The following is a 14,924-nucleotide window of genomic DNA, read 5'->3' on the forward strand; positions in this document are numbered from 1 at the left end:
CAGGAGTAGGTTTAATAATGAATAGGAAAATAGGAATGCGGGTAAGCTACTACAAACAGCATAGTGAACGCATTATTGTGGCCAAGATAGATACGAAGCCCACACCTACTACAGTAGTACAAGTTTATATGCCAACTAGCTCTGCAGATGACGAAGAAATTGAAGAAATGTATGATGAAATAAAAGAAATTATTCAGATAGTGAAGGGAGACGAAAATTTAATAGTCATGGGTGACTGGAATTCGAGTGTAGGAAAAGGGAGAGAAGGAAACGTAGTAGGTGAATATGGATTGGGGCTAAGAAATGAAAGAGGAAGCCGCCTGATAGAATTTTGCACAGAGCACAACTTAATCATAGCTAACACTTGGTTTAAGAATCATGATAGAAGGTTGTATACATGGAAGAACTCTGGAGATACTAAAAGGTATCAGATAGATTATATAATGGTAAGACAGAGATTTAGGAACCAGGTTTTAAATTGTAAGATATTTCCAGGGGCAGATGTGGACTCTGACCACAATCTATTGGTTATGACCTGTAGATTAAAACTGAAGAAACTGCAAAAAGGTGGGAATTTAAGGAGATGGGACCTGGATAAACTGAAAGAACCAGAGGTTGTACAGAGTTACAGGGAGAGCATAAGGGAACAATTGAAAGGAATGGGGGAAAGAAATACAGTAGAAGAAGAATGGGTAGCTCTGAGGGATACAGTAGTGAAGGCAGCAGACGATCAAGTAGGTAAAAAGAAGAGCGTTAGTAGAAATCCTTGGGTAACAGAAGAAATATTGAATTTAATTGATGAAAGGAGAAAATATAAAAATGCAGTAAATGAAGCAGGCAAAAAGGAATACAAACGTCTCAAAAATGAGATCGACAGGAAGTGCAAAATGGCTAAGCAGGGATGGCTAGAGGACAAATGTAAGGATGTAGAGGCTTATCTCACTAGGGGTAATATAGATACTGCCTACAGGAAAATTAGAGAGACCTTTGGAGATAAGAGAACCACATGTATGAACATCAAAAGCTCAGATGGAAACCCAGTTCTAAGCAAAGAAGGGAAAGCAGAAAGGTGGAAGGAGTATATAGAGGGTCTATACAAGGGCGATGCACTTGAGGACAATATTATGGAAATGGAAGAGGTTGTCGATGAAGATGAAATGGGAGATACGATACTGCGTGAAGAGTTTGACAGAGCACTGAAGGACCTGAGTCGAAACAAGGCCCCCGGAGTAGACAACATTCCATTGGAACTACTGACGGCCTTGGGAGAGCCAGTCCTGACAAAACTCTACCATCTGGTGAGCAAGATGTATGAAACAGGCGAAATACCCTCAGACTTCAAGAAGAATATAACAATTCCAATCCCAAAGAAAGCAGGTGTTGACAGATGTGAAAATTACCGAACAATCAGTTTAATAAGTCACAGCTGCAAAGTACTAACACGAATTCTTTACAGACGAATGGAAAAACTAGTAGAAGCCGACCTCGGGGAAGATCAGTTTGGATTCCGTAGAAATACTGGAACACGTGAGGCAATATTGACCTTACGACTTATCTTAGAAAAAAGATTAAGGAAAGGCAAACCTACGTTTCTAGCATTTGTAGACTTAGAGAAAGCTTTTGACAATGTTGACTGGAATACTCTCTTTCAAATTCTAAAGATGGCAGGGATAAAATACAGGGAGCGAAAGGCTATTTACAACTTGTACAGAAACCAGATGGCAGTTATAAGAGTTGAGGGACATGAAAGGGAAGCAGTGGTTGGGAAGGGAGTAAGACAGGGTTGTAGCCTCTCCCCGATCTTATTCAATCTCTATATTGAGCAAGCAGTAAAGGAAACAAAAGAAAAATTTGGAGTAGGTATTAAAATCCATGGGGAAGAAATAAAAACTTTGAGGTTCGCCGATGACATTGTAATTCGGTCAGAGACAGCAAAGGACTTGGAAGAGCACTTGAACGGAATTGATGGTGTCTTGAAGGGAGGATATAAGATGAACATCAACAAAAGCAAAACGAGGATAATGGGATGTAGTCGAGTTAAGTCGGGTGATGCTGAGGGTATTAGATTAGGAAATGAGTCACTTAAAGTAGTAAAGGAGTTTTGCTATTTGGGGAGCAAAATAAATGATGATGGACGAAGTAGAGAGGATATAAAATGTAGACTGGCAATGGCAAGGAAAGGGGTTCTTAAGAAGAGAAATTTGTTAACATCGAGTATAGATTTAAGTGTCAGGAAGTTATTTCTGAAAGTATTTGTATGGAGTGTAGCCATGTATGGAAGTGAAACATGGATGGTAAATAGTTTGGACAAGAAGAGAATAGAAGTTTTTGAAATGTGGTGCTACAGAAGAATGCTGAAGATTAGATGGGTAGATCACATAGTTAATGAGGAAGTATTGAATAGGATTGGGGAGAAGAGAAGTTTGTGGCACAACTTGACCAGAAGAAGGGATCGGTTGGTAGGACATGTTCTGAGGCATCAAGGGATCACCAATTTAGTATTGGAGGGCAGCGTGGAGGGTAAAAATCATAGGGGGAGACCAAGAGATGAATACACTAAGCAGATTCAGAAGGATGTAGGTTGCAGTAGGTACTGGGAGATGAAGAAGCTTGCACAGGATAGAGTAGCATGGAGAGCTGCATCAAACCAGTCTCAGGACTGAAGACCACAACAACAACAACAACAGCAACTTTCTGGAGTATGGCTAATAACAAAAACCGGTAGATGATTAATGGTCAATAATCAGCTAATGGTTAAAATGCATTTTATAAAACACCCTAATTATATTTAGAATATTGTTTTCTAATCTTCCATTGTGGTATTTCTGTGTTCTGCAGAACTCAAGATGACAAGTTGTGGACTCTAGCTCCATTAGAAAAGAAACAGTGGCTCACCCAACTTGAGGATTTGTTTGGATGATTCCAGTTCCAAAATAGTGAATGTTGTGAAAACAGATCTAGTACACTAATCTGCAAATGAAACTTGGAAGTTGCCAGATGTTTGTTCAGGTCCCTTAGGTACTTTCTCAAGGCAGCAGTCATAAGCTACAAGAAGCCAGATGTTATGTATGACTTGTGTAGAAATCTAACAGCATATATAAGAGTCAGAAGTTACGGGAGGGGGCAATAATTGAGAAGGCAGTGAGATAGGATTAAATCCTGTTCTCCCATGTTATTCGATAAATACAGTGCAAGCAGTAAAAGGAAATCAAAGGTAAATGTGGAATGAGTTTTAAAGTTCAGGAGAAGAAATAAAAACTTTCAGATTTGCTGATGACATTGTAATTGTGTCATCAAAGGATATGGAAGGTAAGTTTAATGGACGTCTTGCGATCGGAGCATTTTATACTAGTCCCGTAGAGAGTCATCATGCTGAAGCCGGTGCATTGCCACTGCCCTATCGGCGTGATATACTGCTTTGTCGGTATGCCTGTCGGCTACTGTCAATGCCTGACCACCCGTCTTATCGTTCCTTTTTTGACGACTCCCTCGATCGTCAATATGGGTTGTATGTCTCTGCCCTGCTACCCCCTGGAGTTCGCTTTCGTCGCCTCCTTCAACACCTTGAGTTTTCACTCCCTGCAACCCTTAGAGTGGGCGAGAGCCACACGCCACCTTGGCTCCAGGCTCAGGTTCGCGTTCACCTTGACCTCAGCTCGCTCCCAAAGGAGGTTACCCCCGGTTCGGTATACCGCTCCCGTTTTGTCGAACTTCGCTCGAAGTTCATTAATATGACCTTCATTTATACAGATGGCTCTAAGACCAGTGACGGGGTCGGTTGTTCTTTTATTGTCGGGGCACAAAGTTTCAAATACCGGCTCCATGGCCATTGTTCGGTCTTCACAGCTGAGCTCTTTGCTCTCTACCAGGCTGTTCTTTACATCTGCCGCCACCGACATTCTGCTTATGTCATCTGCTCTGATTCCCTGAGCGCCATCCAGAGCCTCAGTGATCCGTTTCCAGTTCACCCTTTCGTGCACTGGATCCAACGCTCTCTTCAGCAGCTGGTGGACTACGGTTCTCCAGTTAGCTTTATGTGGGTTCCTGGCCATGTTGGTATCCCTGAGAACGAAGCTGCAGATGCCGCGGCCAAGGCTGCGGTCCTCCAGCCTCGGACAGCTTTTTGTTGTGTCCCTTCATCAGATTGTAGCAGGGTCATTTGTCGGCGCATTTTATCGCTGTGGCATGCCGATTGGGCTGCACTTACGGCCAACAAGCTTCGGGCCTTGAAACCTCTTCCCGCGGCTTGGACATCCTCCTCAAGCACCTCTCGGCGGGAGGAGGTAGTTTTGGCCCGGTTACGAATTGGACACTGCCGGTTCAGCCATCGCCATCTGCTGATGGCTGCGCCGGCGCCGTTCTGCCCATGTGGGCACTTGCTGACGGTCCGCCACATTTTAACGTCCTGTCCGGATTTTACTACACTGCGTCTTGATCTTGGCCTGCCATGTACTCTTGATACCATTTTAGCAGATGACCCAGGAGCAGCTGCTCGCGTTCTTCGTTTTATGAAATTGACCAACCTGTCTAAGGACATTTAATTATGGTGGTTTTTTTTTTTTTTAATCCTATGCCTGTCGATCTTTTATCGCGTTTTCCCTTTTAGTTGCTGTTTTAAACTTGTGCCTCGCGGTGCATTCCTAACGTAGTCTGGGCGCTAATGACCGTTGAAGTTGTGCGCCCTAAAACCACAAAAAAAAAAACATTTTTTATTCCAGATTCGGATTCTCCATAAAAAAAGTAATCAAGTTTTGTCTGAAGCATTTTTTTTAAACCATTGACAGATGGCACGGAAATAGAGAAAAAGGAAAATTGTGGAAGAACTCTTATTTATCTAGAATCATCCAAGAAAGACGCATCAAATCAATAAAAAGTGTGTACCAATTCTTTCATTATGCCAAATTAACCTATTTTTGTACAAAACATACTGTATCCTACTTTTAGCGTTACCCAGGAACGACGACATGGACGTAGTGGAATGATGTTCCCATGGGGTGCTTCAGTAGTGAGAGTCCCCTTGCCTCTCACATGTTCAGGTACTTCATTAGTGTGAGTCCCCTTACCTCTCACAATTTGGCGTGCTTAATTAATGAAATTAGCTACAAAGAAATTGTTCAAAATTATCCCCATTTGCTTCAATGCATAAAGTCAATTGTCTGCAAAAGTTGTCCGCAGTTTTGAGCAGTACATCCTGTGGTATGGGTGCACATGCTCTTTGAATGCATTGCTCTGTATCGTTGCAGGTTGTGTGCTGTCTTTCATAGACAATATTTTTTAAATAACCCCACAAGTAAAAATCAGGAGATGTTAGGTCTGGTGAACGTGGAGGCCACTGAATTGGTCCGCCGCATCCTGTCCACCGACCAGGGTACCGTAAATTTAAAACGTTCTGCACATTTTTAACATAATGGGGAGCTGCTCTATCCTGTTGAAACCACAGTCGCGGAGAAGTTGTAAATATGATTCCTCAGTAACATTTCACCCAAAAAAATACGGTCCTATCAAGCAACCATTTAAAATTCCACACCAGACCATTAATGACAATTTGTGTTGATTGTCAATGGGTCTGTGCCAGTGTGGATTGACAGGGGACTAATAATGACAATCATGATGATTTGATTCACCATTGTTTTTGAATGTGGCTTCATCAGTGAACATAACGTATCTAAAAAAAATCATTGTCACCTCTTATCATTTCCGAGGTCCATTGGCAGAAATGCTTGTGTATTTGCATATCTTTTGGCATTAATGCCTGTGTCAGTGTGATATGATAAGCGTGCCTTAAAAATCCTCAAAACAGTTGATTTCGGTATTCCAGTTTGTCCCTGAATTGCATGACTACTAATTTCAGGATCCAGTTGAACACAGGCGAGAACGGTATGGGTAACAGCGTCATTTTCATTGTATTCGCGATGACGAGGTGGATGGTACACATATCTATTTCGAGCTCTTTGAGTGCAATTTCGAATAATGTTTTTGCTTGGATGTCATCTGTTTGGGAAACGATCAATATACAATTGTGCAGCTGCAATGTAATTGGTACGGCATTCACCTAAAATTGACACCATATCAACAATCTCTGTAGGAGGATTAGGAGGATAGTGAGCCATGTTTCACTAAAGAATAATTTACTTTAGTCAGTTGATGTTAACGGTCCACAATCTGAAAGTGAAGTGACATCTGATGGCATTGCACCGACCTTTATACTGAGCCATAGTTCACAGTTTGGCCACAGTAGCACGACAGTCGGGTGAGTAATGCTATTGTGAAGAGTTCCCTAACAAAATTTTAATACCATTCCGCCTCCCTCCATCAAAAACTGTGGCAGGTAGGATACATTTTGTGAAAGTATAGCTTAATTTGGCATAATGAAAGAATTGGTGCACATTTTGCATCGATTTGATGCATCTTTCTCGGATCATTCTAAATAAATCAGAGTTCTTTCCCAATTTTAATGTTTCTCAATTTCAGCGCCCTCTGTCAATGGTTTAAAAAATGTTTCAGATGAAACTTGATTACCTTTTTTTTATTGAGAATACAAATCTGCAATAAAAAATTGGGGTTTCCATTTAAGATGTAAAAGTTGCCCCCCACCCCACGCAAGGTGGCGGGGGCTGTGGGTCAAGTTTAGTATCATTTGATGTCCCCATTTGAGCTTATGAACTTGTCTTACCCACTATTGTACCCGATGTATAGTTTTTGAGATAATCTCATCCAAAACTTCAGATGGACCACCCTGTACATTTGCTAGAAAATTTTTTGTGAAAATATTTGTCTGGATTATAGCTATGTGCAGAAGTGAAACATAGACAATAAACAGTCCAGATGAGAAGGGAATATAAGTTTTTGAAATGTGCTGCTACAGAAGAATGTTGAAGATTAGATGGATGGATTGGATAACTAATGAAGATGTGTTGAATCAAATTGAGAAGAAAAGAAATTTATGGCACAACTTGTCAAATGGAAGGACTCAGTTGGTATAATGCATCCTAAGCCATCCAGGAATAGTCTGTTTGGCAAGGAAGGGAAACTGGGGGAGGGAATAATAGTAGAGGGAGATCTAGGGATAGAGTACAATAAACGGGGCCAAGTAAATGCAGGTTGCAGTTGCTCTGCAAAGATGATGAGGTCTGCATAAGATAGACTATCTTTGAAAGCTGCATTGAACCAAACTCTGCAGTGATCACTTCAAAAGCAACATTTACCTTGATTTGTCTCGCGTTCCAGAAGATTCTGCTTCATATTTTAATTAATAGAAATTCATGAATGAATGAATAATGAAGTGAATAAAAAGAAAGTATTCAGTGGTTTGCAGTGAGACCCTGATGTATATCCATGCTGACTACTGCCTGCCCTATACTCTGCAGTGGGTACCAGTGTGGGTCATTGAGTAGATATATGTCAGCTTCCAGATTGTTGCTCAACTTGAATAGGCTGTTTCAGAGTATTAACAGTGAAAATCAAACAATGGAAAATCCAGGGGGAATGTAACAATATTATGAAAGGACAGTTGATGCTCACCATATAGCGGAGATGCTGAGTTGCAGATAGTCACAACAAAAAGACTGCCACAAAAAAGCTTTCAGCCAGTAAGGCCTTCGTCATAAATAGGCCTCTCTCTCTCTCTCTCTCTCTCTCTCTCTCTCTCTCTCTCTCTCTCTCTCTCACACACACACACACACACACACACACACACACACACATATACACATAGACGTACGTGTGCAGTCTCTGACAACCTTTGTGACAACAGTTGTGACAGTCTTTTTGTTGTGCGTATCTGTGACTCAGCATCTCCATTATATGGTGAGTATTAACAGTGACTGTGATGTACTTTTTCATAGACCCATTTACAGTATTTTCCAAGTAAGCTGCTGAATGTGTGAGCAATTTTTTGACACTACAAACTATTGCCCATAAGGAACACCAGCACCAAGCACAACTTTTACAACAGTTTTTCTGTAGGCCTAGCAGAATATTGTTTTGCTGTAATGCGTATAACTATTTATTTTGATTTTATTTATTTAGTATTCCATATCGGCCGTGATAACAGACCATAGGATATGGAATAAGCCAGTTTTACGACCTTGCAATTATTACAATACAACATCCAGTGTGGTCAAATAAACAGTATTAATCAATTAAATATACAAATAAGTGCAGGTTAGTCATGTTATCGTATGAAAAAAATGCAATATTTAAACACAGTTACAATAATACACACATTTATACACACAGTGATCTGAGGATGAAACGTTATATGGAAAGTTTATGTTCTTACACATTACGGTTCAAATATTTTTCTGTTGTGTTAAATGAACTATAGAGTAGGAAATGTTTTAAATTACTTAAAAAAGAACACATGAGCTTATCATTTACAAAGACACTCAATTTTGGAAGAAAGAGTGTTTAAAGATGTTCGGACTCTTAAAACTAGAGCCCCTTTTATACCTCACTCAGGTCTGTAGGTTCAAGAGTCCGTCTTCTTTCCCTCAAGCCTCATAAGGATTTATGTATCACCACTTGGAAGTCACGTGACCTCCATTTGTCTTCTTTGTGTGCAAAGATGGTGTACAAGACTGTCCATACAGTGTCTAATGTGCATGAAGATTGTTCCATAATGGTCAAGTTCATGGTTCAGGAGTCACCAGTGGGTGTCCTTGATGCCTGCAGCAATGAATACCAAAATGATGTTTTTATTATACATTATCTGGAGCAAATTCTGTGTGTATCAAAGAACATTGTAATAGGTGCTGGCAGAATGAGCCAGTGCAGTTTTTAAGTCACTGAGCTCATATATTCTGTGTGTATGCATATTTTTGCACTACTTATTTTCATTGTATTATGATGACAAGTCCTATAAAATTGTAAGATTGTCCCTGGATGAATAATAAATAAATGATTGTATACTGGATAAGGCCACTGAGATTCGTCACCCACTGTATCTTTAAAAATAAATATCTCAGTGTGTGGTTGTGATTATGGGCAGTGTGATAACTTTTCTCCTGTATGCATGTGAATGTCTATCCTTGCCAAATTAAGATTCCACCTTTGTTTTGTTTAATTATAACTATGGAAATCTTTTTACTGTACCAAAGGAAAGAGCCTTCAAAGAGAACTGGCATGACATGTGAGGAACTTGATCAAATAGTGAAAAGATAGCTGCCACAGACCAGTGTCCCAATGTCATGAGAAAAATAAACATCTGCCCCACTGCACGAAATTTAAGCAAACACATAACTGTGATACGCTTCGTGTATTGATCATTGTAACTGTTGTAGCTAGAGCTCGTAATGTAGCTCTTGGGCATTATACACGATTTCAGATGAACAATACTGCTTGTTCAGTTTTATCTGGAATCGCTGCAGCACAGGCTCATATTGTTCAGCATTTCGTGTCACTGAAAGTTGTTGGTGTTTCCTTGTAGGCCTCATTCTCAACTGTTGAGTAGTGCATATTGCCATGGCTTGTAAACAATACAAAATATTGCATAGAAGCATTCATGTCATTTTTCAATTTTCACAGATGCCATTTTGAGTTCTCTTACCAGTTTCAAAAGTCATTCCCGTGAAAGTGTTGGAATGAAATGTGGAAAGAATCGTGATACCACTAACACATTCAAGCTGTCTTGTAGTGAGGTGTGTTGTGTGTTACAGTTGTAAAATGTTGGTTGCGTTTGTCTCATCATATGCCTTTTTTGCCTCCACACTTTAAATTCCTTTGATATATCTAAGCATGCAACTGCATTGTTATTCTGATGTAAAGAGGCAACGGCCTTGCCGCAGTGGATACACCAGTTCCCGTCAGATCACCGAAGTTAAGCGCTATCGGGTGTGGCCGGTGCTTGGATGGGTGATCATCAGGGCTGCCATGCGCTGTTACCATTTTTCGAGGTGCACTCAGCCGAGTGATGCCAATTGAGGAGCTACTCGACTGAATAGTAGTGGCTCTGGTCAAAGAAAACCATCATAAAGACCGGGAGGGTGGTGTGCTGACCACATGGCCCTCCTATCTGCATCCTCCGCTGAGGATGACACGGCGGTCGGATGGTCCCGATGGGCCACTTGTAGCCTGAAGACGGAGTGCTATAGGCTTGTAAAAGTGTACATAGCTTCACTAGCAACTTGTGAGATTGCCACAACAGCAGAACAAAGACTGTTGGTCTTAATGTTCACAGATATGCAGATGAATCATATGTGAATTAGGTGTTCTATTTGATACTGCGCAGCACTGTTATCACATTAGCTACCGATCAAATTCCACTCGTGTTACATTATTGAAGTCTTCTCCAAAGGCCCTTTCCAATACCACAGGAAAAAGTAAATACTTCCATTTAAATAATGAATAGTCGGTGTCATCATTATACAGCTATAAACATTAAATATGACTTGGTTGTGTCGGAAAATATATCAATTTGTCCACTAGGTCTTAGTAAAAATTGCGCTTCAGCATACCTGGTTGGCTGTTAAAACTGTAACTCCAGAAAGGATATCAGATTACAAAATTTCACTTATCTGTGCATATACATTATAATAGGAAGAACACACAATTAAATTTGTAGGTTATTATATACCGAGCTGCTAGCTCTGGCAGCAACAATAACTTTAACTTGGCTGTGCATAAAGTCAAACAAATGAAAGATAAAGGTACATCATTCCATGTATGTCAGAGGTCATCAGTCTCTTGTCAACTCGAGCATGAGAGCGTTGCATAGATGCTGAACAAAATCCGGTGCCAGATGCTACAGCAGAAGCATTCTCCATTATGAAGAGGTTTACTGTTAAAATTCTGAGACAGTATTTTCCAAGAAGAGTTGGGCAACAGATTACTTTATCCCACACACATCTGGTAAAATAACCACATTGCAAAAATCGTAGAAATTACAGCTTATTTGGAAGCTTCGGAACAATCAATCTTTTCATGTACCATTCACATAGGGAACAGGGAAAGGGGAAAATGATAATGGTACTGGAAGTACCCTTCACCACACTGCATAAAGTGGCTTGCAGATTGTATAGGTAGACTAGGGTTATCTCCTCCACAATACCTTACCCTGGAAACAAGTTACTGAAAGCATCACGAAGGTATTTATAGAAATTTGCATTGCAGACATTTAAATAAATCAACACAACAGATTACAGTTGAGTATTAAACCGAAACAGGCCTTAGGCTTTGTCAAAGCCCAGTTTCAGGTGAAACTGTGCTGTTACAGAGCAAGAAACAGCCATGAGCTGTTGGTACAGGGACATAAACCAAGGATCTCATCATGACCCAGTGATTGCTTTCATCTTTGATATTGAATTTGAGGCATTTTGTCTCCGTGATAACATTATAGTTGATGTGATAGCAAACTACAAACAGTGTTGTTAGGACGGGGGTGAAATTGGGGAAGATATGTATCATCATACATACAGATACGATATGCCCCTCTGTCTGCCATGTCAGCTGATGAAGGAAGCACATGAAGGCACCAAAATATTGTGTGGTTTCTACCATCTCATTTGGATAAACTCCCTTTAACAGCATGGATTTGACATTGTAAACTTTTGTGATAAATTAAACTATTTTAGACTGGAACTTAAATCTGCACATATGTGCATAGTTTTCATTTTTAATCGAAGTCAGTGTACACTTTGCAGCTGATTTAAAGTTACTTTCTTTCACAAATGCGAACATTAATCTGGCTGTCTATAAACTACGCTAAGTAATTTATTCGGAATTACTGTAACATCCATTGTCTTGACTGCTTCATCTCTTATGACTCCCCTGCAGTTCCATTTCAGCTTGACTTGCCAGTTAACTGTTAAAGATATGTTACAAATTGCTGTGCACTGTAATCACATGTATGTTTACAGTATAAATTGGTTTTCTGTTCTAATGGTAGCTAGATGATAAATCATAAGTGCCTTTTGATTCCAACTTCATACAAGAATTAATCTGCCTAACAGATTGAAGAAGTATCAAACAAGGACACAAACACACATCTTCATTTTATGAGGGCAAAGCTAAAGATACAGATTAGAGTCTCAATTCAGCATATGACACTTTTGTATAAGATAAGTTAATTCTGATGAACACTCCACTAAAAATTGAAATTTCAGGCTAGATAGATGTATTTGGCTTGGATCTTCACATCTTGAATAAATGATGTTTTCTTCTCTTTGGTTTTGTTCTGCTCATTGTTCTTAATGAATGTAAATTGGTAGTCAAGATGTAATAACAACAATTATTGATTTTCTGTTGTAATATTAAGTTCATGTTACGGAATGCATATATAAGTGAAATGTTGTTTAGGATGTGGTTAGATAGTGTACCTGATGTGTACATTGACCAGCAAAAGCATGAACTAGTGTTCCTTTTGACCAGTTTACATGTCAGGAATACTATCCAGTTACTATCTATTTGACTCTTCATTTGTTCATTAATTATTGTCATATGGAACTTTGTAATGTCTTAATAAGAATGATGATTGCATATCATCATCATCATCTTTTATCTTTAATAGGTGTTAAGAACACAAAAAATACATATCAGTTAGTCAGTGTCCCTTTGTAGGAGTTGGTTGGTGTATTGTTTGTATTGTTAAGAAATTGGATTGTATGCTCATTTTCAGAATGGCAGGAAGAGTGCTTGAACTTAAAAGCTTTGAATGACAGGAAGAATTTGGTTTATGCACTTCCTACAAGTGGAGGGAAAACTTTAGTTGCTGAGATTTTAATCTTTCGGGAAATACTGTGCCACAGGAGAAATGCTATATTTGTTTTACCATATGTCTCAATTGTTCAAGAGAAGGTAAGGAAGTTTCTTATGGAAAATATAATTCTCAGCTGTGTTGCAACGTGTAGAAACGTAGAAATTTTTGTTCTTTTTTCTGCTATTAAATTCTTTCTTTCAAGTAAAGGTACGCTCTATGGCCCCTTTTGCTGTTGACCTGGACTTCATGCTAGAAGAGTATGCAGCTGGTAAGGGACTATATCCTCCAACAAAGAGAAGAAAGAGGCATTCTGTATACATAGCAACAATGGAAAAAGCACTTGGCATTGTCAACAGCCTACTTGAGACAAAGCGAATGGAAGAAATAGGGCTTGTAGTGGTTGATGAATTGCATTTAATTGGAGACACAGACAGTTCACGGTCAGCAACTCTGGAAATCCTCCTCACAAAGCTTCGTTTCTCTGCTAGTAGGTATTTGGAACTGTACTGTATATTGAAATTTATGTTGAATTGATGCTGTAACAAAATGTAAAGAAAATGAAATGAAGGTAGTTTACACAATGTGTTTTTTATACCATTTTGACCTATTTGTTCTACCTTATGGCTTACACAATAGTAAAATAACTTTTATTTTGCTGGCAAATCTTGTAATCAGAAACGGTCTTGATTATGTATGTGAGATATTTTTCTCATAATATGGTGGAATAAATGATGATTAAATCGAGGGTCAAGCGTATAATATGTTACAATTTCCAGTCTTTACACTTACAGTGCTTGTTGGAATTGGGTAACAATGAAATGACTGCCCTAATCCCTCAGCTCTTAAGATCCTTGGAGAGAAAAGCTGGTGGCCATTGGCTTACCTGCAGGCACCCTCCTTGCTTGGCTATCAGGCAGATTTTCCAGAACTTTAAAGGTTTATTGCATCTAACCACCATAATCACCTCTCAGTCTCTTGTCCAATGACTTCATCAATTTCTACTGAGCTGTGGACATGACTAATTAAGAAGTAACTACAGGCTGATTACAATTAAACTTTCACTGCTTGAGTGGGCCCCCATTAAAAATGAGTGAGCGTAGGACAGTGAAACTTCGTGGGAACATTTGTAAGGACATGTGGAAGATAAATAACAAAAAAACCATTTAAAGACAAACATTTTAAGGTCCACCTGAGAGGGTAGCATTTTTAATTGCCTTTCATGCTTACAGTCCAGGCTACAAACGTTGCTCAATGTGATGACTATCTGATCTGAAGAGTAATGTAAAGTTTGACAAACTGCCTATTGGCTTCTGTCTTGGGTTCTTCGGCCGACATTCATCTAATGATTTTTCTGACGTTTCGCCAGCACGAGTGGCTGGCATTGTCAAAGCTTCACCCTCCATTGCCGGTGGTGAACTGGAGGCGAGCTCGCGGGCGCAGACTATATGTACCTGGCGCGTCAACGTCCGAGGGCTTCTCCGCGGTCATTTCCGGTGCGGTTCTCCTCTTGCTACCTGCGACGGTCGTTCGCTGCAGTACGGGCAGCCAGAATCCGTTTACCTTAAGGCCTTCCTCGTTCTTGTTGAAAGGCCTTATGGTAAACGGATCAAAGAGGAGCAGCACTATTGTTGTTAAATTGCTCAAACAGCTTTATGATTAAAGTCCTGCTCACCTTTTTCAGGCTCATGTAGATTGTCTGCAACTGTAATATGCACTGATGCTTAAGTTTCAACAGTATGTTGCTGTACCAGTACCGATGCCTAACGACACTTAATGACAGTAACTCTAGTAACAACACAAATCTTGCAGCACACAGTCTGAATATCCTTCCCTATAAAGTTGGGTACCCATACCGTAAATGCTTTTCTGTCTACACTGGCTCAAGTAGCGAAAGTTTAATTTTAACCTCTCAGTAGTTTGGAAGGAATTTTAAGCATTGAGTAAAGCAGAAAGTGTACAGTTTCCATATAAGGAAACATTTAACACTGGGCACCCTCTGAAAAAGGCCTCCTTTGCTAGCTGTTTGAGCTTGTGACTAATTCTATCTGGTAAGATACAAGCTTACTCAGTCTGAAGATCTCCCTGAGCTAGGTTCATCTTCAGTGTGTTCTCAGCCTTCCAGAAATGATGTGTGTCAGTGTGTTCTAGATAAGGAATGTTCCCCATAGCCTTGTTTCAACTTTTCAGGGGTCATACTCATGGATTCCCCAAGTTTAACACAAAACTTGAT

At 39.9% G+C, this 14,924-nt stretch overlaps 1 protein-coding gene across 2 annotated transcripts in view; it reads left to right on the plus strand.

The window, feature by feature from the left end:
- LOC124622111 (helicase POLQ-like) overlaps positions 1–14,924 on the plus strand; it is a 112,728-nt gene that overhangs the window by 11,224 nt on the left and 86,580 nt on the right. Inside the window, exons 2-3 of one of the 2 annotated variants that reach the window (XM_047147719.1) lie at positions 12,614–12,792; positions 12,902–13,181. In XM_047147719.1, the coding sequence (XP_047003675.1) occupies positions 12,614–12,792; positions 12,902–13,181 (459 nt within the window). Of the gene's footprint in view, positions 1–12,613; positions 12,793–12,896; positions 13,182–14,924 lie in introns of those variants that run through there. The other variant, XM_047147720.1, reaches the window with a different exon arrangement.

The sequence above is a fragment of the Schistocerca americana genome, chromosome 7 (genome assembly GCF_021461395.2).
Source record: "Schistocerca americana isolate TAMUIC-IGC-003095 chromosome 7, iqSchAmer2.1, whole genome shotgun sequence".
NCBI lineage: Eukaryota > Metazoa > Arthropoda > Insecta > Orthoptera > Acrididae > Schistocerca > Schistocerca americana.